Raw genomic sequence first — 26776 nt, 5'->3', positions numbered from 1 at the left:
AAGTGCGTCACGCTGTTTCGATTAAATTAAATCAATATGCAAACTGCTGCTCTTCTTTATATATAATTCATAATTTGTATAAATAATTCTTGCATATACGAGTGAATTTCTATTTTTATAGATCATTTGTTGATATTTGGAACTATTATATTTGCTAAATATATTCGACTCCAACACATTTCTGCATAATACTACATATTCGTAATTCATTCGTAATCGCTTTGTTAATATCTCCACAATATCTCGAAAAATCTAAATGGAATACGCAATTGCATGAAATGTCTATGTATGCAGAATTATATATTCGCTCTTATCATATCTGTGAGGTCATCGTACCATTTATCGTTCTTTAACGCTATTCGTTTAAAGGAAATCGTGCCATTCTAGATTCTGGAAATTTGCATGTGTAATATCTATTTATAATACAAATTCAAAATTTTCTTTAAGTTGGCACCTCAGAAGTAAGGGAAATGGTGGTTTCATGTACATAATAAAAATATTTCACTGTTAATAAAACTATATATATGTTCATATATTTTGAATTAAATTGTGTATCTGTATTATATAATAAACCATTTGTTTGGTCTCTAAGTAACTCTTTTCAGTAACACATTTGATGTAACATAATACAGTCTCTACCATTATCTGTTGATACTCCTGATCCGTGACTTTACAATTGAGTTTAAATATAATGATGGTAATTACGGATGTATTAAGATAAACCGATATATCCGTTATTGTTAGCATTTTTGTGTTTCACATCACAAAAATTGCCTTAATAAATACATCTTCCAGATATATTTGCCGTATAATGAATTACATTCGTGATTATATATGACACGTGAGACTAACAATAATCAACCGAACATATTAAAGAATTTAACGAGACTTCATTTTCTATATTTATCATAAATCTACCCATTTTTAGCATGCTACGTTTTCTACGTAATTCTTTTTGCAATGTTCGAAACCCTTGTCCGACGAATTTCATTCTCCGAAAAAAGATACATTTTTCCCCATAAGAAAATAACTTCTTTTAAGATTTTCTCTACGCTATAATTCTAATGTTAATAAAAATACATGATAGCATTTTCTTCCATATCTAAAGTTAATAAATTGATTTTTACAAGTATCCTATGTATACGACAGAAGATTGTAATTACAATACGCGCGACACCAAATGAAAAGACAATTTGATGAACGCACATATCTTACATGTCTATACATACCGACGTACTTAAGTCGTTAAAGTATAAAGTACATTGTCCGCAAGTAAAGAGATATTATAAATTGTCAAAATTAAAAAGAAAGATTAATACAATAATATATAATTTGATGTGAAAACTATGTGAAATTTACAATACTTACATTATCTACTACAAATGTGTACATAACGGAATCATTAAGGTCATTCTACAATACGTGTCGTAAGTTGTAAGCCGTAAAAATTGGCGAATTACAGTCGATTATTACAAAAATAATCGGCTATAATTGGTCAATTCTTACGGCTTATAACACATACTGTAGAATGACCTTTACAGTATACATCTGTCTAGCATGAGTATCATAACCTTAAAAGAAAGAGGGATATTCTTTCGCTTTTGTCGCAAGGTAGTGGCAGGTTTGTAGTATTAATTTACAGTCGTGAACATTTTGTCAAGTATTTCCTATGCGACTATGATAATTTATAAAAATTAATAAATTACTAGATGTGTATATAAGAGAGCGCCCCATCAGAGCATACCAATTTGAAAATCTATACGCACCATAAGGCACTGATTGTAAAATGTAAGTACTAATGTAAGTACTAGTAAAAGTACTCTCAACTCTGATTTCACTTAGATTTCGCTAATTCATAACGATTACACCTGTGTAATCCTATTTCAAAAATTGAAGGAACAAAAATTCTCTTTAGCGAATTTACACTTTAAGTATCTCTTTAAAGTTACATAAGTAGTATTTCTCTAGTATTTTCGTATGCTTTGTTTAAGTATACACGAGAGCTTATTATAAGCATTATGTTTTCATAAGAGACAATACTTGGAACCAAAATATTGTAAAGATCAACATAATTGTTCAATATATTTACGCATGAGATTGATCAACTACGTGCACAAATTATATTTGACAAGTACAAAAGAAAATATATTCTATAAATATGAAAGAGCAAACATATAAGTAATTAATAAACTAAGAATTTTTTACCTGTGAATTTTTTAGATTAGCGTAGATAAAATAAGTAACGTGGTTTGGTACAATTATGAGATCCATATATATGTTTTACGAATAAATTATTAAACGATAATTTCTTGTATATTATTCTTGTATATTAGATAGTACGTATGAACGAATAATCATAATTAACTTATCACCGATTAGTTTTTCGAAGATTTGTGCATTTTCCCTCGTATAATTTGCGTTGAAAATCAATTGGAACATTTTGATATACCTGAGAATCGCTTAATAAAAATATCATCTCGTCACTATGATATATAATACCCTGACGTCTATAGCATTTCTTCTACATTAACAATCGGATCTATTTACAGAAATTGAACAGTATTGAAAATAGGTATTTTTCGTACACATACATTGAGCTACGTTTATGCGAATCACTTTTCTTGTTCTGTTAAAGGAGCTAAAGATTCAACACAAGGAATGACGACAGTGAAAGATAGGAAGTTGATCCGTGACTTGTGTGTAAGTCATAACTTGTGTAAAGTGTGTCGAAAGAAAGGTATATTACGCTTGTTCCGTGTGATTCGCTTGGCTTGGAATAATCCTGCTCTTCTCGCGGGGAGATTCGTTTAAAGGCTGAGAGTCCTCTTGAACGGATTGAGGATACTTTTTATCAGGATAATTCCACGCTTGTATATCCGCTGAGCCGAATATCTGATAAGCAATATACGTGATGCAAGACACACCCGCTGTGACCGCAAACACATTCCTCCACGCGTCAAGGGATTGCTGTTTGAAACATTACGTTGCGGTAAAGATTTACAATTTAAATAAGCTAGAGGAAAAACTGAAAAGAGACAAACACGATACTTACGCTTTCCTGTGTGAGCAGACCAGCTGCTATTGGGGACAGGAAACTCGCTGTCATGTGAATTGTCTGTGCAAACGCCAATACTGGTCCTGAAATGTCACATCGACTTATAAATATCGGAATCTCGAGCGAGTAAAGCGTTTTCGTCAAAACGAGAACACTCACCGGCGAAATTAGGCGCGATATCGACAATATTAGCCATTGCGCCAGCGTACCCAGCTGTTATGAGAGTAACAGCTATAAACCAAACAATTAAAACGAAGATAACATCGCAGCCCAAGTATCCAATTAGGACTACGAGGATTCCAGGAACCACTTGCGCTATAAGGAAAGAAAAAAGAGATAAACGATTTTTTACAATTCAATTTCCGAGTATTTGTTAGATAAGGAAAACGACGGACGGACTTACACAGCGCGGTAAATATTTTGCGCACAGTCAACAGAGTCATGATTTGCCGGGCAACGAGGAGATCTGCGACGTAGCAGAATACAACGGAACTCAAGTAGCTACATATAAATGGCGCGCCCGACAGGATGCCGTTCTGCAAAATCAGTTTCTTACTTCGACGAACATAATATCGACTATATTGAGAAGAATATTTCTCGATAAATACGTACTGCTTGTATGCTGAATCCTAATACCGTCTTCATGTACATCGGGCCGGGAATGATAAAAACGTAATGCACCCATATTCTGCCGAAGGTTGTGATACCGATGGACCATGCTGGCCAAGACGTGAGTATGGATTTCCAAGGAACAGGCAGATCCTTCAAGTACAATTGCATAGTTAGCACAGAGAAAACTAAAATAGAACTCGTAAAATAGAAAAAGGCTCAGTCGTCTCGTACACCAGACGACATACGCATTACTGGATCAATACTCATACGATCAACACATGTCTTACCTCGTTCGACCCGAGAACTTGGTTTCTAACACCTTCCTGAATGTAACGTAGCTCCGGCTGAGATATTCTGGGATGCGAGGCAGGAGTGTCGAAAGCGCAAAGGTACCAGAAGATGCACCAGATGAGACCGATACTGCCAGTCGTGTAGAACACTGCCCTCCATCCGAAGTAGGCGATGATAAATGCACACAACGGGTAGGTCAAGCCGATGCCGATGCTGAACCCTGAATATAGATAACCTGGATGTTAGGAGTAGCTCACCCTACGAGCCGGAACGAAGCTGAAACATGATGCTTGTCGAACGGCCTCGTCTTGATTTGTTACGACTCATGCGTGGTGATGATCGCTCTTCAGAGTCGCAGCGTACGTATCTCATCCTGTAAAGCGATTCAAGTAGAGACTTAGTACGCAGGAACGAAGGATGATGGGTCATGATGAAGCTGTTATAGTGGGACAATGAAACTTCTATGTCTGCAAATAATAAGAGCGTAAACTCGTTCTACCTGGAAAATGAGTGTCACTCTTCTTACGCAGAGATCGGAATCACAAAGAGATATATCGCGTGGGGAGATGAGAAGAGAACCTGATGTGACGAGCAACGCATTAATAAAACAATATATGTGTATGGCAAATCGAAAGTAAGCAAAAATCTATAATGTGTTACACATAATGTGTGTGAAGTAACTTTTGCCGCTATATCACAAAAAATAAGGCGAGAGAGGGAGCGATTTGAGAAAGAATGTCTCTGATATCTAGAGATCCGTAAAGTCGCACAACAAGCAAGCCGAGCGACATCTGCTCAACAGCTATAAGTCGATAAATAACGTCTGAGTAATCTATAGTGTTAGCAACGCGAATTCAATCTAGTTTCACCGGGCAATTTGACAGTAAGCAAATAGGAGAGTCGTACAATGAGTACAAAAGAAAACTTGTGGTCCCGTCTCTGGGAAAGTTTGAGTGAGAAGAATGATTACATAATCTCGTACCGTAGACAAGTGTGGATACAGTCAGAAAACAGAATTGATAGATGAAAGAGACAAATATATATAATATACATGTTCGACGAGCCTGGCTGATTCTACCAGCTGGAAGTATACTCGGCCTTTCTCATGCTCTTGAGCGGTCGCTGTTGAGTATACCCCTCGTTCCGGCGAATGCAACCTCGTGGAGATGAACTATTCTCGGAGTCATTAGCGAATGACAAAATTCGCAGATTGATGCGCGACATTGATCCCGACAAACCGTTCGCATTTTAGCGACTCAAACGATTTTCCCGATCCGGAATTTTGACTGAAACAATAATATGTAGCAGAATAAATTGCTTCTCATTCGAACTTCCTCTATTCCACTCTGAAAGAAGCGTGCATTAGTATCACGAGAACACAATCAAAGAGACGTAGTACGCAATTTTATTTTGCTGCATTACACATTGCGGAGAGTACGACGGAATATGACGGAACGCGTAGCTTTGGCCTAATTATGGATTTCGAAGTTTCACTGTAACACACAAAAACTTCTGTTAGCGGCCGACACCTGACAACGTACCTTGGAAGGAAGACATGAAGCGTGATCGTTCCACGGGCGGAATCCAATGTCCGATTACGGCGTACATCGCCGGCCATGTGAGTCCCTGTTTTCACAAGAAAATACATAAATTAATCTTCATCGTTCGTTTGTATTCGCTATTCAGAATAATACTGAAATCCAAAATGCATCATTTAGAAGGTAGACAAGGAACATTTCCAAAATGTCAACCTTTAGCTTTTTTTAGCTACCTTTATGACATCCTCTGACACGTTTGTGTCATCAGAGAATCAGAGAAGTAAAGTGAATCGCAAAGTCTATTTTGTGATTGCTTGAAGACTTACACTTGCAATACCCTGTATGCTGCGCAACGCTATCATGGCCCCATAATGAAGTTCCGCAGCGGATGGCATAAGCAGACTGCAGACAGCAGTGACGACCTGAGATCCGCCGAATATGGTTTTGGTGCCAAAATATTGAGTTAGAACACCGCCGATCATTTGCGAAAGTATGTAGCACCAATAAAAGGAGCTGAGAATGGCAGACTGAATGGCTGGGCTCCATGTAAACTCGCCAGCTTCCTAATCATAAGAATGGAACAAACTTAACTCATCAGAATCAACCTGTGTTATAAGTTTGCGCTTAAATACTAAGTATATAGTATTTGAATATATAGTATATGAATAAATATAGTAAATGAATAAATTAGCCTTTCATTAAGTTAAGAAGATAAATAAAGCTTATATTTGGTAAAAAGCATCCGACGATTTTTCTCGATTCTTACAAGACTGTTATTGCTTTTCCTTAAAGGTTAAATAGAAAGATATATTTTATATAAGCATCTTTACATAGTTTTTCGGAAAGAATAAATAAAGGATATTGTCAATGCTGATTATATTTCCGTTGATTATTTTTTTCATGGTCATATAAGATGTATTCTTTTTAGTTGAATTATGTTATACTTTTTACTTTTTTAGAATGAAATAAGTATATAGTCTAACATTCAAAGCAAAAGGAGCGAAATACAAGTGCAACATTATTTTAGTTTAAAATAAACAGGCTTATAACTTACAAAATATTTTAGCATTTTAATTAAAAGTTAGATATCACTGAAAGAGGCATTGTTAGATATTCGCCAGTTGATGATATCATTAGCTTTGCATGTCGTAATTTTCAGATGACGAATAGGACAAATATTATCATCGTTCATTATCTGGTCAAATGCACGAATCGATATAAATTCATCTTTCATCAATGAATCATATCTTCAGACTACACATCGTGATAACAAAGCATGAGTGTAGGATAAATTTCGCGGAGATATTCTGATTCATCGCGTATAAGAATTTTTAACATGTAGAAAAGTAATGTTTTCGACGAAATGAGCACTTATGCCCACTTTATTACGCTAAATATTTTTATATTATTGACAAAACGCGCGTTTCTCATCAAAGTTCACATAATTGATACTTCATATATTTTGTTAAATTTTATATGTTGATGCACACGCGCCGAGTGCATCAACATGTAGAGTGCATTCAGTCTATACTATGATTACATTGGATAACGATAATGATGGTATCCACGATGCATTAATCGCGTTCCAGCATAGGTAGTCGTTTGGTGACATTGAACGGTACCAATTACCACATGACAGGACAGGATATTCCGATCTGACTGCGACTGAACAAATACGTGACGTAATAAGCGGCATATTTTTTATTTAAGTTTTTTTCATTTCGACGCAAGTTGACAATAGCATTCGACACTTGCAGACAAGAAACAGGTCATTTCTCATTGACAATGGAAGATTCTTTCTTCCTTTACGTCAAAGGGAAAAAACTTAATATCTTGTTCCGAGAATTGAATATAACTAGTGGTACACGTATAGAGAAAAAATCACATGCGACATGATTCATCGCAAACGTACCTCTGGTCTGATTATAGTGGTGTTCTCCGCATGCGACGCATTCGTTATTGTGTAACAGTGTGATGTTACCGCGATATTGCTGTCTGATGTTGAAGGCAGCTTCGCCATGGCCACCATAGCGATGTTAATGTCCGTCCTCATCATGAAAGATACGAGGAATCCGGAAAACGAGAGTAGGTACAATACTACCCGTGCGGGAATCATGTCTGCAATCAAGAGGCTCAATTAGCAAAACTGGTATGGTTTGTATCGGCGATTCTATACTGCCAAGTATAGCAGTGGTTCTATCGATATTGATAATGATGTATATTACCTCCTAATTTTCGTAATCTGCAAGGTGGCTTTTTTTTATACATATCGGATTCCTCATACCTATAAAATAAAATTATTGTAAGATACATGTTCTAATATACAAATACACATTGAACTGCATTGGAGCAAGCGAATAGTTCGATGCTTGATTATCATGTTGCTTAGTCATTCAGTATTTGTTTCTTATATTTACATTTAACTTTAATATTCATAAACAATAAAATAATAAAAAAGCCATTAATGTTTCATATCTCAGAAGACATATGCTGGTATTAAATACTACTTTACTGAAAACATTTATACTAATAAATAAAACATTATGACATAAAAAATAAATAAAACATATATTACACAAGAAAACGTACGTTATTACCATGTAATAAAAATGCAAGCGATAGATTATACAACAGAGTGCAAGCAAAAGTAAAAATATATATATCAAGTTCTTCTTCTTTACCCTTGAAATTCTTCCATTTTAGTACAGAGGTATCGATATAACAGATTACAAAAGCGGATTTCTTGCAGAGGATGAAAGAACGAAGATCACCTTGGATTCTGCAAAATAAAGAGAAAGAAAGAGTTGAGTTATTTTTACAGCCATTATTTCATAAAATTGTTTAAATTCTGCTGCGTCATTTAATTTTAACGAGGTTTCGCGATAACCAGTGTAATATATACCAATACGGTATCTTGATAAATGCGTAAAGTATTCGAGGTATTGCATCGAGGTCATGACTTATGAGAACGGGATGAAATTCCAACATGAAACTCATATCGACATTCTTAAGCCTGCTAGTGGAAGCCTTTGAAAAAAATTTATTTATGAGAATCGAACGTTATACGCCTAAAATGCGGAAGAAATTAATTTAATCGTTGAAAAAAATTATTCTCGGAGCACACAGCCTTTCATCTATCATTTTTTAGTTGCTAAGAATACTGCGAATACTGTAGTTTCGTGCAATCATGAATGAAGTTGCGTCTAGTTGTAAGGAATCTTTAATATTTAACTCCTAATAGTTATAGGGCACTTTGACATGAGCAACCTATTGATCGAAATTAATTTGAGGTGACAAATACGAGTGCGACGGTGTGAAAAAGAAATAACAATCGATAAGTTTACAGATGCTTATGCAATACTTATACAATATACATATAATATACATATAATATACATATAATATATACATATAATATAGTTATTTATATAATATATAAATATATATATATAAATGTCAAGGCTCCTCTAGTAAAAATATCATTACTGTCTTTCTCACATTATTTTGTATCCCACAGGAGGTAAAATTATATTTTTCTCGTGCCATGTTAATAGACATTTGCTGCGCAAACCGTGCGAAGCCCAGTTTACTACCAGGATAGTACATGTGCTTTGTTGAGCGAAGTTCACATTATAATTACAAAGATAAAGCTTTTTGCTCATAGTTCTTATGTACTTTATAGCTCTTGTAAAAATCTTTATATTTTATGGAATACCCATCATACCTAACTTTATTGTATTGTTATGTCTGCGTCCTTTTCGCCATGCAATCGATTTGACAAAAAATGATGATAGTAAGCGGCGGCATGGTCAGCAGTTGTCTGGGTGGTTGTTTATAACAACAAGAATTGAGAATCGCGCTTGAGCCGCGACGAGCCTTTATGACGTGTGGTAAACGAATCTTTTTATTTTGCTTTTATATAAATTATATATATATATAAATTATATTTATATAAATTATTGTATACGTATATTAAATTGCTTTTATAAAAATTGCTTTTATATAAATTATTGTATACGTATTTCCCCGAGTGTGCGCGTAGCGCAACAGTATTATTTAACATATAAAACTTAACTATATATATATATATATATATATATTCTCTTCGCTTATCAAGTTATGATAATTCACTGTTGACTATACGTTGCATTACAAAGTTATCTTGTTTCCTTCCTATCCGGTAAAGCGACATGAAACTTATCAAATTACTTGTAATAAAAAAAATAGAAATAAAAAAAAGTAATTAAAAGGAGACTATTATACTAGAATACCCCGTACAATCACTTAAATTGAGCGTAAAGAAGCATCATTTATAGCGTTAGAAGCCTTTTGAACAGTGCATTTAGCGTGAGCAACATATTTGCAACGTAATTTGCATGTTTCTCTCTGTTTTTTTATTTGCAATATTCAAATAAGTCACCTAATTATATCTTCAGTCATTTATAAGTGAGGCAGCGAGGATTAGAATCGTATGATATTAGACTTACGTAAGAGAAATTAATTATCAAATAAAGCAATCATTTACACGTGGTATGAACGGAATCGATTAATGACGAAGATCAACCTTGAAGATATAGAATGACTGTGCAAAAATAATTACTACGCGACGGAGGAAACAGCAATTGAAATTAGAAAATATTCTTTCATAATGAAATGTAATGCGTATGTATATAATAAAAAAATATTCATAGGATATGCAAGTTTTTATTTATACAATTTTTATTTTTATTTTGTCGAAGTATAACATTTGCAAAATTATATAATTGATTTTGTGCAACACAGCAATAATCGTGAGTTCTTAATAATAATTTACTCAATTAAATGAAGTAAATTTAGATTTGGATATTTGGAATAATAACTATAAAAAGCAAAATAATGTTCAGGCAACTTCTGGCTTATAAAAACTCAAGTCTAACATTCAGGAAGCTGCACAAAAGTATACTTCTGAGAATTTATATATAAGTAAATATCTCTTCTCGTTTCATACATTATAATTCACATAAATTTAGTGTCTCTCTGTAAATTTAATTAGGTACGCTATGATTGTATAAGTACTACGAGCGTGACATTAAGACAAACGTCGTCATCAACAATCGTTGTCTTTTACCTTCTTTGTGCTTAGTATCTCAAGATAAATCGCTGTATACTCGTCGCTATATAATCGCTGATATTCAAACAATCACGATAATGAATACGCAGAAAATCGAAATATTATAATTGCAAATGATATATAATTTTTACGTGCGAAAAGAACAATCGTAAGAGTATCGGTCTATATGCGTAAGTTCGCTTATTATAAATAAAGTGTTTAATAAGCAAAAGCACTTTTTCGCTTGCAACATATAAAATTTGCAATATTACCGATATACCCCATTTTATATAAAAAATGAAATAATCTAAAAGGAAAAGTGACGAGTCAATTTATGGAGACGTGATGCAATAGATGCGAATTAATACTCTCCTGTTTTGAAGACTCGCGTTAAAGGTAAAACCTTAACAAGATATAAGAGAGTAGAACTCTATTATATAATTTTACAAATTTTCAACATACCTATATTTGTAAATTTATATTGTTAAGATCTCTTGTAAAATAATATCTTGCGAGTTTTACTATCTCTTTGTACTTAAGAATTAGGTTAAAGATAATTCACAATAATGATAAGGTTTGCGCTAGAAGTATTTCAAGAAATTGATCAACTAATCGAGATTAATAAATTTGAAGCACATGATAATGTTCAGACGTAAAATCATCTTCATTCCCAAAGAGATTTCGTAAATGACGCAAGCTCGATGTGAAAAATGACAGCACTCCGTTATGATAACGATCTGCACGATTTAGTGAATGTGAACCCTCTTCACGATGAATAAAAAAGAAAATCCTAATCGGTCAACATTGACTTCGACCTCTGAGAGTCATGTCAATCGAATTCAGTGCGTAACAACTGATAACGAAGCGTTGATGTTATTTAATGAGTGTTTGTGGCGAATGAGAAAAATCGTGATATCAACGTTAGCCTCGTTTTCGAAGAGTGACTTACATCAAATGACGAAGGAGCCTAGGGAAGCGCGGAGAAGAGTAGCTGTATACCGATTACGATTGTACGAAGCTCAACAGGCACGACTTGAAGTACGTGGTGAACGGAAGAAGTCGCAATGCAATCAACACCGTCGTAGACGGAACGAAGTGCTGACACTGAAAGGCGAGACCGAACCACGAGGCGTTGACTGTCTTGGTGACCCCACCATCGCGTCGGTTTTCGATCGTGCATTTCGTATAGTGTGGAGGCGAAGATGAGAAGGAATTCCGCACCTGTTATGGACAAAACCCAATGCGACTGGGTCTCTTTAGCGTTCGGACGTTAAAAGTTATGTATTAAACCGGAATTATAAAACCAACGATTCATCTGATGTATACGTCACGTTACACGTGAAAAGAAATGTCATTGCGTGTCGTAAATAATTAGCCGAAGTAAAAAATTATTCGCGAGCAACTGAGATTTGCTTTCATAGATATTGAGTAAAATAGATTGTGCGGTCTTTTAATAGAAAAAAGTGTGACACGCTTGATTAATCTTCTAACTGGCAGTTTTATTACGGCATGATAAATGAGAATGGAGAAGTAAAGAGATAATCATTAAATCGTAGCTTATCGAATTATAGCTATCCATCATGGATTATATGAAAAGCCGCTCATACTTTGAAGTCCGTAAGACGTAAGACTAAATTAATAACATATCTAGCCAAGTACACACAAGAGAATAATTGTCAGATTATTATTTCATATAAGAATGGAATATTAAGCGGAGGCGTCAGAAGTGTGCCTCATCGTTGACGAATAGTTGGACTAATGTGAGATATGTTTGACAGTTTTCAATCGAATTTATATGTTCTAATATTGTTCCTCTTTGATAATTTAGTTATTCATAAGCAAATTTTATACATTTGTATTTGGTTTTTACTTATTGAAGATAAGATTCTGACGATCGTGTTCATATTCAATTCATATGATATTCATGATATTCAATTCAAGAAAAAAGGACAGAACTATATCATTTACCTATGTAAACCGGTATTTCCGTGCGAGTCACGAGAAATTAAATCATTATTTCTTCTACATGTAGAGCATACGCTTGTTGATATACATATACGCATTACGTATACCTGTCATAAATTATTCCCCGATCTTGAAAAACTTTTAAATATATAGCGCGATAAGACATGTCTTATCGCCACTTCTTAATCGATCGGTATCGATCGATTCAAGTTCATATCGCATAACAAAGCGAATGAAAATGAGTTTTACAGATTTCATCGAATTCTTGACGCGTACAATTTAATTTTTTTAATATTGCATGAATTAATGAAACCTGTCTAATAATGATAATATTGCGCAATAGTTAAAGTAAATTATGTTTGATGACTTCATGCAGATAGCGTATTCCTCAACTTTTCATCAAGCATCTAAATGAAGAAACTTCACCCTGTTCATATAATATTAGGCTTAATTATTTCACAGTTGACCTTATTAAGTAGACAATCAAGATGGGTCACGCAATTCGGCCAGTGGAATTATACTCGTAGCGAACATGAGATAGCACAAGGGAGTCACAATAATTATATATGCAATACGTTCATCGAATGTACAGTTTAATTTCTAAGAAGCGATGCCTGCAAAATTATTGTCATTCCAATTCACTCTATTTCGTTTCAGCTATCGTTAAATTATTGGACAAATGTTGCAAACGTATTATGCAATTATCAATAAAAATATCAGAACATCAAAGAAAATTAGAAACATCTAATAATATATTTTTGTTCAGTTAAGATAGCGCGAGTAACATGCGCTACAGTACATTCATAGTTTATAGCATTTTACAACGTTTCTTGTTACGTGTAACAAATTCCAAGGCAAATTCTGACTTTTATTTTCGCTCGGCCGTTTCCTAATTGCATAATATGATTCAAGGAAATTCTGTATAATCGTGAGATTAAAATTATTTGGAAAAAAAATGTAAACGCCATTTACTTTTCGGAATATCAATATCTGATTTTGATAGCAATAAGAAATAAGAAATCATTAAGTTTGTAATGACGAGAGGTTATTTAACAAAGTGATTTTTTCATTTTATCCCTATATATACGGTGACATAACTGAGAAACAATGGTCGATCTTTGAAGAATTTATTATCCTAGTTACATAAGTAGTTTTGCAAAATCGAGGCTCATATATGCATCACACGTATTCGTACATATACAATCTATCATTTTAATTGGAAATTTGTAGTTTTACCAATATTGTGACATATAAAGTAAGCAAATAAAAAATGCAAAATACGCTGAAAAATCTAGTTTATATAACTTTATAGACTCAAATTTTAACGAACGTTTATATGAAACTTATCGTTCTTTAAGCATTTGAGCATTTTGAAATTTTTCCTTTGAATGCAAATTGATTTTGCTAATACAGGTAGAATATACACAAGGGAAATTTCTGTAATGCTGATAAAGATCATGGTCACGCCATTCAATCATACAGTTACTAGTTTTACGGCACTTTTATATTAATCTGTGTTGCATGTGTAATATAAATATTTATTAGAAAAAATTAAAGCACTTTTCGAGCAAAAAGAGCAGAAGGATCGTCCATGGATTCGATGTAAGTAAAAGATAATAGTCTTTTAATAGAAATTATGGATGTACCAAGTGCAATGCAGAGGAATTATATTAATGCATATGCATGCAGCGTTTTATACGTATTCACATGTCAGGCATTAACCATAGAATGTGAAATATTTAAGCCGTGCATTCACTATAGATACAACGTATAACGAACATTCATTTAGCGTGCACACACTGCGCAATGTGTCGCACTTGGAATATTCGTCTGCTGTGCATCGCAATATGATCACACGGTATAATAAAATATTTCCCTGCTATCTCGCCGTTGGAATTAGCAACGTGCAGTCATCGGTCTCGTGACTTTCTCGATAGTAAAAGTATGTTAGGTATGAAAGCAACAAAGCTGCTGTTAAAAGGACACCATAAGCGACAATGCTCATGGAAAACCTCTGCAATCATTTGTGTGTGCCATCATCGATTCATCTTTAATTCGGTCTTCCCATCTTAATTGTCGTAAGGCAAACCCACGAGTTTTCACATGCAATATACAACAATGGACGGTCGTAAGTCTATGGGCAATGACTCCCAAGGCTTGTAGAAGGAACGACAGTATCGTCAGTATCAGTCATCGTAGTGAAGTCAAGTAATACATTAAGGTCGCCGCATAAATATCGAGCTCTTGAACACTATGTTACATATCGCCTTCGTCCATTTCCGACCTGCGACTCGAGCCGCTGACGGACGATGCGTCAGCGAGTGTCGGCAAAAGTTGATATGCGGTCGCATAAGTTGCCCGATGAAGGACACTGTTTGTTCGGAGGAGGTTAAGCACTCGAACCTCCGCGGCTACGATGCACCACGTGGCCCGTCAGCCGCTCTCGAGGGCAGCGGGTCGCGAAAACCGCAGCGAATCGAAGGACAGCCGAACGGGACTCACCTTGGTGCAGCCGTTTCTGCGTCCAGCGAATGCCTCGTGAAGCGTGAACGTTCTCTTGCGCGACATTTTCGTCCACGCGGCGGCGGCGAGCACACGCGCTACTTATCCGGCGCCGCGCGTTCACCTGCGAGGGTGAGCTAGAATGTGAGACGTTGCCTCGCAAGAATGTGGACCGAGTGGACCGGGCCGTGGACAAGTGGAGAGCTGGAGCGAAGCGAGACGAACGACAAGGTGAACGTCGCCGTTGGAACGCCGCACTGCAACACACCATATGACGCACGACTGTTGAGGCTACGTAATCGCTCGCTTGTCGGTTCCTTTGATGACGAATGCGTCTGTTTGTCGGCGAAGGATCACGTGACCCGAGCACAGGCGACGTGCCGCGATCGATGAAAGAACTGCGCCGACGCGTAATGTTGCGAAAGTCTGCGCGTCACCAGCGAAACTTTCACCGGGGCTTGCGAAGTTCCATCACGAAATATTTGTTCTGTATCGGCGAATATATTTGGGGCGATTAGAATTGGAGCAACTGGAATTTTTTTCGATATCATGTTAAGAAGCTTGGCGTATTTTGTAATTACGAGTCACCAGATTGCGGAGGAATTATAATTTTTATTAGGACACTTGACTTTAATCAATCAACCTCCTTGATGAAAAATTCATGAGCGAATGATTTCAAAGTTTTACGTGCATCCGATTCATAACTTGAATTTAGAAAATAGTGTTGAGAAGTTGGGTCATATGTGTGTGTGTGTGTGTGTACACATCTGGAAAGAAGAGGAAAATTTTGAAGTTTGTACTTTCCCGCCTTTTCTCCTTCCACTGTAGAGGAGTGACACGTAGCTTTTCTTCGACGCAGAACGTTTAGGCTGGCTCCCCATGAAACTTAAAATACGTATGCGTAACTTGCGTCAGCCAATCAATTGTCTCAGCTGTTATACGCAATCATAGCTCTGATGAATGATTGGCTGTCGCAAGTTACGCGTACGCATTTTACGCTCCATAGGGAGTCAGCCTTAGTGTCAGTTCTTTCAGGAGTTCTAAGTCTTTTGTGTATCATTTAAAAGAGCACAAAGTGAATCAAAACGTTTGGTTCCGCCATATTTACTGACGCTTGCGTTTTGAGTCGAACTTAAAACTGGTTATTGATATTTGTGTACAAACAATTACTATTAAGGATATATTATTGTAACTCTTGTATTTTCGTTTGAATTCAAATTTATGACTTTTATGATCTTTTCTTTTTGTCTGGAATGTTTTTATGTGTGTACGGGTTGTTGATACAGCTGCATCTTGTCAAATAAATTTATCGTATAAAAATAACGTTTCAAGTATTCAATTTTGGCATAAATATACATGAAAGAAATCTTTTTGATTTGTTAAAAATATGACAAAGAATTTGTAAGTGGTTTGGAAAAAATTAAATCTCTCTCACCAAAACTAATTTGCGATTAATTCCTTTTATTTATATCTAAAGATATCAAATGTTAATTATAAATATTAATTAAAATTAATCAAAGTTTAAATTATTTTCCATCTGTCTTTAGTTTTATGTTTAAAAAAAGTAGAACGTCAGTTTAATTTCGATAATCTTAATTTTAACTAAAGTTTATAGAAATGCTTCAAAAGAATATTCTGTGATAAATATAACGATAAATAATAATAATATATAAATATATCTGCAATCATTACGTTTAACGTTACGCAGTTTGCGTCTTCAAATTAATGTTTCACCTATTCAACGCTCTTATTTCTTATTCTTCACGATTCAAATACTCTCGCGCATAGCCTTTTATATTGTAATTTATAGATCAAAGTCGATCCAATGTCTCACCTAGTTTAAAGACCTTGTCCTCACTCTCACCACATATTTTAAGATTAGGATCAAAGATTTTTTTTTATATCCTTAATTAGGACGAGGACTTAAGACTTATTTGTAATAAATCATAAAGTAAAACACATTTATTATATGTACGTGTTCCATGTAATTTATGTATATATTGTAAATATATATAAAATATTATGTGTATGTACACAGAAAATATAAACAAAAGTTCTTTCTACCATCACGTGTTGAATGACAAATAGTCGTTACTTTCCGTGTATATTGCATTTACCTAAATCGATTTTTCTCTCTGATTGCGCATGTTGCAGATACAACTTCGGACGAGTAACTGGGGTTTTCGGCGACATAAGAAAATTCATGTGAATGCTGTCAGGTCCGTCAATCAATGCCATCGTCTATAATGAGTCAAGGAAATCTTCCGATTCAACCGAAGAACAAATATCCAAGAAATTCCTTTCTGTCGCGTGACAACAATTGCAAGTAGGTTAAATTTACATGTGTCATGGTTATAGCGATAGGCAAATATGAACTTTGCTGACAATTTTATAACGTATCATTCGTTAAGGGAAAATAATGTAACATTTTGCTAAAAATTGAAAAGATTGAAAACCTTGCCATCATGCGCGTCGGATATTACAACGGGAAATTCTCAAAATGGCAAAACAAATACGTCGGAAGACGGCAAGCTCATGTCCAATTTAAGCAAATCATCGAATCTGATTAGTAAAACGGTTAGTTTTATGATACATTTTATGCATAAAAATTACCAAATTGGATATCATTAATACGCTTGGTGTCAGGTTTCCAACGCGAATCTTTCCGCAAGAAAATTGTGGAATAATACTGCCAAAGCTTCCAGAAATTCTATTCATATTCCTGCAGATAATGTAATAGAAGAAGGTAATTCTATCTTGAGCTTATTCATGCTCTTAAGTTGTAACAAAGAGAACATTGTTGCGAAGAATCGACTTTTGTTTAAAACTGTACAAGAAATTTGTCAATGATTCTTAGATCCAAGATAGTTTCGTGTTCCCTATGAGATTAAATCTCTAGTATTTCTTCTACATTTTGCTTGAGATTGCACATTATTATTGCATTTTATCGTAGAATATACTGATTTTAGAGAGCGAAGTCATAAGCGTGCTGACGAAACAGTTGTGTCTGGCGGAGTCTCAAATGCGAAAAATACAATCCACCATGTCGAAAGCTGAGGAAGGATTACGAACCAAAGATCAGGAAATCGCACGCTTAAAGCGGAAGGTTCTCTGTACGATTTTCTTATTTTAAAAATGCGGTACAACTCATAAGTTTGTACGGCCGGCATGGTAAATAATTATAGGCACAGACTATGAGCCGTGTAATTGTGCTTCACGGATTTATTAACTTTATTTACAAATTATTATATAATTTTATCTTTTTCCTTATGTTTTATTGTATATGGTTGTATTGTGTATTGTTGTATTGTGTTCATATATTCGTGATTTGAAATCAACGCCGGGCAACGTCATTTCTTTTATATTCCAAATCATATTATATCTTGTACGTTTTTTTGGAATAATGTAAAACGTTATTTTGTCACAGGTAAAAGAATGGGAAAATAAACACAAAAGTCAAGAGCTGTTGCATAAGAAAGAGCAACGAATTCAGGCTAGCAATTCCGAGTATTTCTATCAACGATGTCTTACGCTGGAACACAAGATCTTCGAGATGGAGGTTAAATCTATTTTTTAGATATTCTTGGTTGACGATAACAATAAATGTTTGTGTGACTTATCTATAATACAGAAATTCTTGGCTGATTACGGTCTGGTATGGGTGGGCAATAAAAAAGATCAGATGGATACCGATAATGTTAGCAAGTAATTGGAACAAGCATTATATCGACTTGATGCGGAAGTAATCCACCGATTTAATTGTCAGTAAACCTGTTGCAGTAATTATATCGACATTTGTTACGATCAGCTGGTTGCTAATATCGATCAGCTAAACCTGACCGCGCGAAAGGGCGAAGTTCACATTCAACATAATGAGAAAGGAGGAGGGGCAACTTTCAAAGTAACGTTTTGCAGTTTTCTAATACTTGCACATCTGTGAAATTGCATACAATACATTTTAATACGATATTTGAAATATAAGACATATTTGAAATATAAAAATATAATATATTTGAAATATAAGACATATTTAAAATATAAAAATATAATATATTTGAAATATAAGACGTAAAATATCTTATTAATGATATGAATTATACAAATATTATCATATAAATATTTTTATACATTCCATTATATTATTATTATTATTAATTACATATATGTGGTTGATTGTTGAAATATTTCTTAATTAGCGATTTCTCTCACTGCTAATTATCAACCGGCATTTTTTCTTGTATATTTTGACCAAAGACTTCTTCTACCTGCATGGCATTAAAATTTTACAAAAATGGTATGACTGTCCAAGGAAGTTCGTTACGATCTTATAACAATCCGACTACAAGAGCGTTCGTTCGCGATATTTTGGATGGCTATTTTCCATCTGAATTGCAACAAGAATATCCTGACGGTGTTCCCTTCACGGTAAATCATCAAATGAAATTCTAGAATATATGAATAATGCTACAGTTTTTGCACTTTTTCTTTCTTTGATCAGAGTGAAGTCGATTCTTTCTCAACGGAAATTTGATTAGTTGATTAGTTCTTTGTAACTTCCTAACTTTTAAACGAAAGTATCTTTTTGAGTATTCAAATATATTCTGCATTTTTATTTATTTTTGTAGATAGAAGATCATAGACGGGAACTATATTCAGCTTACCCAATTGGATTTCCTGGACAGGGATATCGATTGGGCAAACAACCACCAGTAGATAACTTGTTATCGACGTGTTCACGTAAGCTGAGTAACATTTCTCAGAGATCCGATTGTGTCGGTTCTTCGACAAAAGATAATTCCTGGAGTGCACAGAACATACCGCTTTTATCACTTCCAACAAGCCGGTATTATCACATGTTTCATAGTGGAATTAATAAATATTCAAATGCTCAATTACAAAGAAAAGATTATGCGTTGTTATAAATTCAAGTACTGAGAGAATGAATAAATTTATTTATATTTCTTCTTTTGTATAATTATATATGCAAAGTGATTTTTAATTTATGAATTTATAATGTATCCTTTGCACTACTTTCGTTAGTTTTTCAAAGTCCAAAGAGGGAATGTCGTCTGTTAATTTGCCTTCTCTAAGATCTCACATTTTGGCTTCACACAACAACGTTTGCTCCGATTCTCACATACAGTCTCACATTAACGCTGAATTAGTGCGAAGGAGCCGACGAGAAAAGGTAAAGCTTTTATCGATTTCTGAATTCGTGCGCAATTAATTTATCTTTATTGAGACTTGTTCTCTTTGAAATATTACACATATTACAATTCTAAAAAAGAGAGAATTGTCTGCAAAAAATATCGAATATGGCATGTCGTCGAGAGAACATTCAAAGTCAAGAGACGTTTCGAGGTCTTTAAGTAGGACAAGATATCATAGCTCCACCGACAGATCATCTATCAAGTTCTCTCCCAAGTAATAAATAAGTTTTATATTTATTACTCTTTCTTGAAAATTAACAATATGTTATTGCTATTTGATATCGATATGATTATATAGACAAACATTTATTTTTAACTCATTTTACTGCATCTCTTAATATGATTATTTCAGTTGTATTATTATTTTAATTACCAGTTTTGAAAGTCACCTTAATTGTTTCTTTCTTTATCACGAAAATAGAAAATAGACAATAAATTGATATTCACTCTGTCTTAAGACAAATTGTATCATTTATTTACTTAAGTTGATTTTTTGCAGTCGGCCTAGATCCATCGGGAATCGTCTTCGACCACGTCCGAGATCTGCTAGTTTGTCTGGAAGACAAATTATCGGCATGCAATCATCACGGACAAAAACTTTGAGCACAGCGGAGATCAATAACTGTGAACTAAGTATCGCCAATTTTATCGTTGAATCTTCTGTGAAACGTCCTCGTGTCACGAAATCGGCTACTTATGCGAGGAAAAATTCGGTGAGAAATTTATCAAACAAACAGTCGTAGGAATTTAGACTAACTATATTTAGTCAAGTTACATAATCCCCTAAAAAAAAAAAACTAAGAATTTACTATTCCAGCCTCCGCTGTTGCATCAGATCAACGAAGCAACTGGTAAACCTGACGAATTGCGATTAAAAATTAGGTCATTGACTGGTAGCACTGTGTACTTGGTGCACATTTCCACTGACGAATCGTTGGTAAAACTGTACGAATTACTCGATAAAGCCATAAAAATGTCAGGTTACAAAGGATATAAAGTGCTATTATGCGGGTAAAGAACAGTGTATTTAATTTTTTACTTATATTTATATTTCGAATTCCAATATTCTTTTCATAGTTGATTTAATTACTTACAGATATTCGCCGAAGAAGTTGGAACGTGTGGACGCATCCTTAAAAGAATGCGGAATTAACAGGGATTGCGTTCTTCATCTTGTAAATGATTGAGTGCTTCGGATCTCATAAGAGGTTTTATGTTAAATTAGGACAGTGTATATTACAATTAAGCAAGTATTGTAACTAATTAAACTATTAATTAAACAAGTGTATACTACAAAATTGTAAGTTCCCAATTTGCAATTTAAATATATAACACAAATATATGTGGGTAATAACCGTAATGTTTATGACACTTATTATGTTTCTTATTCTTACGTTTTCTCTTCGTAAATATATATATTTCCTGGTGAAAATTAATTTCATTATTATGTTACATTAAATATCAGGGTTGTAACGAATATTCGCTTTCGCATATGCGAAAGCGAGACTTTCGCATCATTTTAGACTCTCGCTTTCGCTTTCGCTATCGCAACTAATTATACGAAAGTTTTAGCGAAAGGTTTTGTCCAGCCCGCGGGATTTGCAACTTTGCTGGGGACATTGGATGGCGGGGGTGTGCAATTTATGTTTCATTCATTAATTTGCCGGTCTAGAGACACTTTGGACTTTAGAGTTTAAAAAAAGTATTTATTGAAAACAAATGAGTGCAAGTAAACTGCTGTGTGATATAAATTATAATAATTAAATAACTAAGTGTGATAAGTGATAATAATAACAATGAAACCAAAGTCCAGTTTTATTTGGTATTTTTATGCTGAAGCAAACATGTGTGAAGTTGGCCTTACACTTTTCAAATTTTGTATTTTTTCGAATTGTGCCGTATTGTGCTGCAATCCGCAACACTGTAACTCGAAGTGTACTCAAGAAAATTAAGAAAAACTAAATTTTTGGTAGCCCCGCTCTTTTCGAATTTTAAATTTTTCTTTGTTGTGCTGTATTGTGCTATGTTTGTGCTGATTTGTGCCGCAAATGCGAGACGAATGGAATTTAAGATGTCACAGTATAAAACATCTTTAAAACAACTTAAAGACGTCTTAAAGATGTCTTATGTCCCGATTTTGGACATTGTGTTGTCTGGGAAGTTACTAATTTACTCATTTGCATCATTCAGTAGAAAGAAACAAGATCTTTCGCTTTCGCATTCGCTTTTGTTATAACCACTTTCGTTACAACCCTATTAAATATTAATTGACCTATTTTAATGTATTCTAAAACGATATTCAATTCAATTATTGTTTGTGCCATATTTTATATCTTATTTGTTTGAACTACATATCTAATTACGTTTTACGACTCTGAATAACATTAATAACTTATAATATTCCAGATAACATAATTTTTATTTTAATATGATCATGCAATAATACTATATTAATAATCATGTATTAAATTGTTTAGGAGATATCGAAGGTTAAAGTTTTCCAAGCTTTCTCCGTTCATATCTCCGCTTTTACTGGGAGTAGAGAGTCGTCAATGTAGTCGAAAATGTAGGGTTTTGAGAGGACTTTAATTTGGTGCCAGAACCAGGCTTGTATCTCTAACCGTTTAGGAGATCGAAGGTTAAAGTTTTCCAAGCTTTCTCCGTTGATATCTCCGCTTCTACTGGGAGTAGAGAGTCGTCAATGTAGTCGAAAATGTAGGGTTTTGAGAGGACTTTAATTTGGTGCCAGAACCAGGCCTGTATCTCTAACCGTTTAGGAGATATCGAAGGTTAAAGTTGATGAATGAATCCTTCAAAAAATTATAACTAGTTTGAAAATTTATTTTGTTGCTTCTTCATTCATGTAATAACGACTATATATATATATATATATATAGTCGTTATTACATACATGAAGAAGCAACAAAATAAATTTTCAAACTAGTTATAATTTATATATATATATATACAGTCAATTAACAATAATATTTCAAACATCGCGTTAAACATCGCGTTTCCGGCAAAAGTTTTATTGCATAAATTCACGAAATGTGAATATGAATTTATGACAGAGGATTGGTAAACTCAAAGCTAAATACGTATATTGACACGTATGTCAAATGCATATATTTTCGCAAATTCATGCTACATATGGCGAACTAAGTAATACAGTAGCTTACCTGATGCTGTTTCATTCGCATACATACCTGTATTAGGAAAATTATGGAATTTCTCATCATCATCGACAAACTATGCCATGATAGGTGCAAGCTCTATCAATCAACAGGATGGAACTCGCGCGATTTATCTATCTAAACCGTGGGTCTCTGCCAATGGACCTGTCAACGGAAGCTTTTCGATCAGATGTCGAGGCGGGACGGTTAATAAGAGGTCGTGTTTGTCAATCGATATCCAAATTGGCTCGCATTCCCTCGGGAAATTCCTGGCGCGCTCATAAATTTCGTAAATATTGAGCGAACCGGGCACCACTAAGCGGCATAATTATTGAAAATAAAAAAGAAGACGCAATCGATTTAATTGGACGCTGGCTGTCATAAAACGAAAAATAATTAAACAAATAGAAGAGATCAGTGCTACCTGTTAGCAGGCCTTTCGTGTTATTTTCTCGTTTATTGAAGTAAGGACCGATTGATTGAATATCAATTAATTGAAAATTGAATAGGGTTTTCAACGGCAGATTGTGCAACGATAAAAAATGCATGCAAATATTCAACATGTTGTAGTGAATATGCCTGATAAAAAATGCAAGATACAACAGCAGTATTGTTATGAATTTTGTTTTCCTTAAGAACTATTTTGCAAAATCACAACGATAAGTAAATTTTATAATTTCAATTCGGTAAAGGATTGCATTGTGTTCTCGTGTCAACAGTTTATCGCTTATTCTCGAATATTTTTATCTAGCCAAAATATCGAGAAATATATATTCACAGTTATTTATAGTAATCTTTCTAAGTGAAAATAATTACGAAAACGGGCGATTGAAAAAGCTGCAAACATTTTATTATGGAAGATTTTACACATAGCATTACGTCGTTGACTGATGAAATATCATTAGCTAAACTCACTGTTATAACGAGGTCATCGGTTCTTACTTTTTCCTGCAATTGATAAAACTATGGTCTTTAGCTGCACGTGGTAGCGCATTCTTGCCTAACCTTGCCGAATGAATGAATATTAAGATATTACATGGAAAATGGTCTCTATAAATAATATATGAGCACGCTTACACACGCATACGTATGGGAACACTAGATAGGCGATAAATGCGATAAATCACCGGCGTAGATCTATCTGTAAAAAATAACGCACCTGTCCCTGATTATGAAAATATGACAACCGAAGATTAAATTTATTCTGCGGAGGAGGACTTCGTCGCATTGTTCATCTGCAGCAGTCTTGTCTGCTCTTCGCGATTTCTCATCGTTTCTTCGTACATCGTTATTTTCACAGATGAGAAGAAACGTATGCATAATTGATCGCGAGAAAAATAACCGAGATATATAGAGAAATATACAGAAGGAGATATATACAGAGAAATATACGGACAAAAAGTTAAAACTGAGAGTTAGTCCACTAGAACGATGAATATTTAAAAATTGCAAATGTCCAGTCAATAATTTTATTATTTGTTTACCACTATTTTTTGAAATATACACATTGTTTAGTTGATTTTAGTTGGTGCCGAAACAAAATTGGCGCTAAAACACAATTATACGCATACGTTGAATAATATGCAATTCATTGAATTCAAAATTACTGCTAGTATGATACTTCGGTATATTTTAATTTGAAGGAACAATAATGTGTTACGGCATAGTATTAAATTTCTTCTAACAATCCATAGTTTTGACTCAGTTTTACTTTCGTTAGCGGACGGGTTGCAGTGGATCTCGTTTTTATTGCATATAATTCGCCAAGGAATCGATTAACCGGCAAAGAGGAATGTAATAGTATTGAAGCGAAGAAAAGCAAGGGGCTATTGGCGACATCTGCTTTAAAGCATTGAGGCATTAATGGATCTCTCAATTGGTTTCAGCACGTCGGTAGACAAAAAAAGTGTAAAAAAGGTAAGAAGAAGAAAAAGGTGTCGAGACGAGAGGATTGTTTGTTCCAGGGTCTCGTTAAGCAATATTGAAAAATTTTTCCGCTTCTCTCGAGTCTCTTTCCTGTATTACCCAAGTCGTTCATTTACCCCGGCGCTATTTTGTACTAACTTCAATGTACAATAGGAATTTAAAGGCGCAATGTGAACGCCAGCATAATAGCCGACAGTTAACAATAAAAATTAAGAATCGGGAAGTAGATTCAGCAAGAGAGAAAAAACAGGTACAACAAATACGACAATTTTTCAAGATGTGCTTTATCGATAGTCTGAATTTAATTTATCGATCTTACTCTCAGGGCATACAGTGAAGGATATTTCAAGATAAGCAGCACAACATAGGATGTAAATGGTAATGGTTAGCTGCTCCTAGAAGCTATCAGAGCTTCGCGCTGCGGATAATTGCGTTCCATGTACCTTCCCCTCATTTTTCTCTCGGTCTCAAATGTCGGGAAATGACCTGGATTTTAACGTACTCTCTTTGAAACGACACGACTAAACGAATGCAATTTTCAATATGGAGTGGCACTTCGAGACGACGATTTAGTTTTTTTCTAACAATTTGACGCTGCTTCGTTTCGATGGGACGAAGTGTAAACGATAGAGACGCGCGATTAATAGTATGGCATTGCATTCTGTAATAGTATCTGCGTAATATTTGTGGTATCAACGTGGAATAAGGGTAATGTGCTGCGTCAATAGTCGTCGCAATTCTTAATTAACAATACTCGCGATAACGATAACGCGGAAAACAATACTCGCGATAACGATAACCGTAAATTTATGCGATCTTATGAATATAATCGCAAAATACATGTTTCATCGGCTGCTCTCTACAACGATATTTTTGAATAATTAACATATTGGCTAACATCACAAATGAATAATTTGCAAAAGTAAAGATCAACAATAACTTGTTAGCTGAATTACCAAATTTATTAATTAGAGTTTTAAAAATTAGTTAAAAAGTATATAATATTGTTAGTTCCCCTAGCTGTAAATATTAAGATATTTAGTATTTAGTAGTGTCATTGCTATTCGAGCTATCTTGTTTTATTTACAAAAAGCGTGCCTCTGACACAATTGGGGGATTTGAGAGCTATATAGCCATCCAATCATACACATTTCATCAAAAGACTGCTTTATCTGTTTTGTTCTTCGGATATCGGATTATATACGATTGTAAATTTGTGATGAAACAATTTTCTCAAAATCCATCGAATATATAAAATCGCTTTCCGCAACGTGAATTGTTGAAATCGATTGAATGTGCCAACGAAATAACCCGCCAACAGATTTGTTCGAGATTTGACCATACAATGAGATTGGGTATAAATCATATAACGGTGATTTTAGATAGATAGTTGAAAGTATGGATGCTCTGACATA

The 26776-nt window shown here is 34.4% G+C and overlaps 3 protein-coding genes across 4 annotated transcripts; 2 read left to right on the top strand and 1 right to left on the bottom strand.

Annotated features, from left to right (window-relative positions):
- Positions 1-505: 505 nt before the first annotated feature.
- Positions 506-15269, bottom strand: LOC105185613 (sialin). 2 transcript variants are annotated; one of them, XM_011145249.3, is made up of 12 exons: positions 15053-15269; positions 8178-8275; positions 7722-7780; positions 7409-7614; positions 5823-6059; positions 5500-5584; positions 3955-4178; positions 3668-3817; positions 3459-3591; positions 3215-3370; positions 3053-3138; positions 506-2967 (listed from the first exon to the last, which is right to left on the bottom strand). In XM_011145249.3, the coding sequence occupies exons 2-12, from the start codon at positions 8192-8194 to the stop codon at positions 2743-2745; spliced, it is 1578 nt and encodes a 525-aa protein (XP_011143551.1). In that variant the 5' UTR covers positions 8195-8275; positions 15053-15269; the 3' UTR covers positions 506-2742. The 2 variants fall into 2 exon arrangements, with proteins under 2 accessions (XP_011143551.1, XP_011143558.1); XM_011145256.3 differs by lacking the exon at positions 15053-15269 and adding an exon at positions 11535-11683 and having other exon boundaries at positions 2743-2967.
- Positions 15270-17164: 1895 nt separating this feature from the next.
- Positions 17165-18979, top strand: LOC109504037 (UBX domain-containing protein 11-like). The gene is made up of 4 exons (XM_025305388.1): positions 17165-17378; positions 18022-18158; positions 18480-18611; positions 18684-18979. The coding sequence occupies exons 2-4, from the start codon at positions 18075-18077 to the stop codon at positions 18759-18761; spliced, it is 294 nt and encodes a 97-aa protein (XP_025161173.1). The 5' UTR covers positions 17165-17378; positions 18022-18074; the 3' UTR covers positions 18762-18979.
- Positions 18980-20120: 1141 nt separating this feature from the next.
- LOC105185641 (uncharacterized) lies at positions 20121-21509 on the top strand. Its single transcript, XM_025305398.1, has 4 exons — positions 20121-20240; positions 20762-20975; positions 21080-21273; positions 21359-21509. The coding sequence occupies exons 2-4, from the start codon at positions 20838-20840 to the stop codon at positions 21447-21449; spliced, it is 423 nt and encodes a 140-aa protein (XP_025161183.1). The 5' UTR covers positions 20121-20240; positions 20762-20837; the 3' UTR covers positions 21450-21509.
- The last annotated feature ends 5267 nt before the right edge of the window (positions 21510-26776 follow it).

This window comes from Harpegnathos saltator, unplaced genomic scaffold, assembly GCF_003227715.2.
Source record: "Harpegnathos saltator strain DR-91 unplaced genomic scaffold, Hsal_v8.6 scaffold694, whole genome shotgun sequence".
NCBI classification, from domain to species: domain Eukaryota; kingdom Metazoa; phylum Arthropoda; class Insecta; order Hymenoptera; family Formicidae; genus Harpegnathos; species Harpegnathos saltator.
The sequence above is the reverse complement of the archived record's forward strand: the minus strand, read 5'-3'. Positions and strand labels throughout refer to the sequence as shown.

Bases quoted from the DNA above. Each gene is read 5' to 3' on its own strand.
- LOC105185613 (XM_011145249.3), bottom strand. The intron at 7,615-7,721 runs GTAATATACATC...TCTTGATTGCAG, and splicing joins CAGATTACGAAAATTAGGAG to ACATGATTCCCGCACGGGTA. The intron at 4,179-5,499 runs GTACGTTGTCAG...ATCTATATTCAG, and splicing joins CTTCATGTCTTCCTTCCAAG to GGTTCAGCATCGGCATCGGC.
- LOC109504037 (XM_025305388.1), top strand. From the start codon at position 18,075: ATGCGAAAAATACAATCCACCATGTCGAAAGCTGAGGAAGGATTACGA. The intron at 18,159-18,479 runs GTTCTCTGTACG...ATTTTGTCACAG, and splicing joins TCGCACGCTTAAAGCGGAAG to GTAAAAGAATGGGAAAATAA. The intron at 18,612-18,683 runs GTTAAATCTATT...TCTATAATACAG, and splicing joins ACAAGATCTTCGAGATGGAG to AAATTCTTGGCTGATTACGG.
- LOC105185641 (XM_025305398.1), top strand. From the start codon at position 20,838: ATGCAATCATCACGGACAAAAACTTTGAGCACAGCGGAGATCAATAAC. The intron at 20,976-21,079 runs GTGAGAAATTTA...TTACTATTCCAG, and splicing joins CTTATGCGAGGAAAAATTCG to CCTCCGCTGTTGCATCAGAT. The intron at 21,274-21,358 runs GTAAAGAACAGT...AATTACTTACAG, and splicing joins TATAAAGTGCTATTATGCGG to ATATTCGCCGAAGAAGTTGG.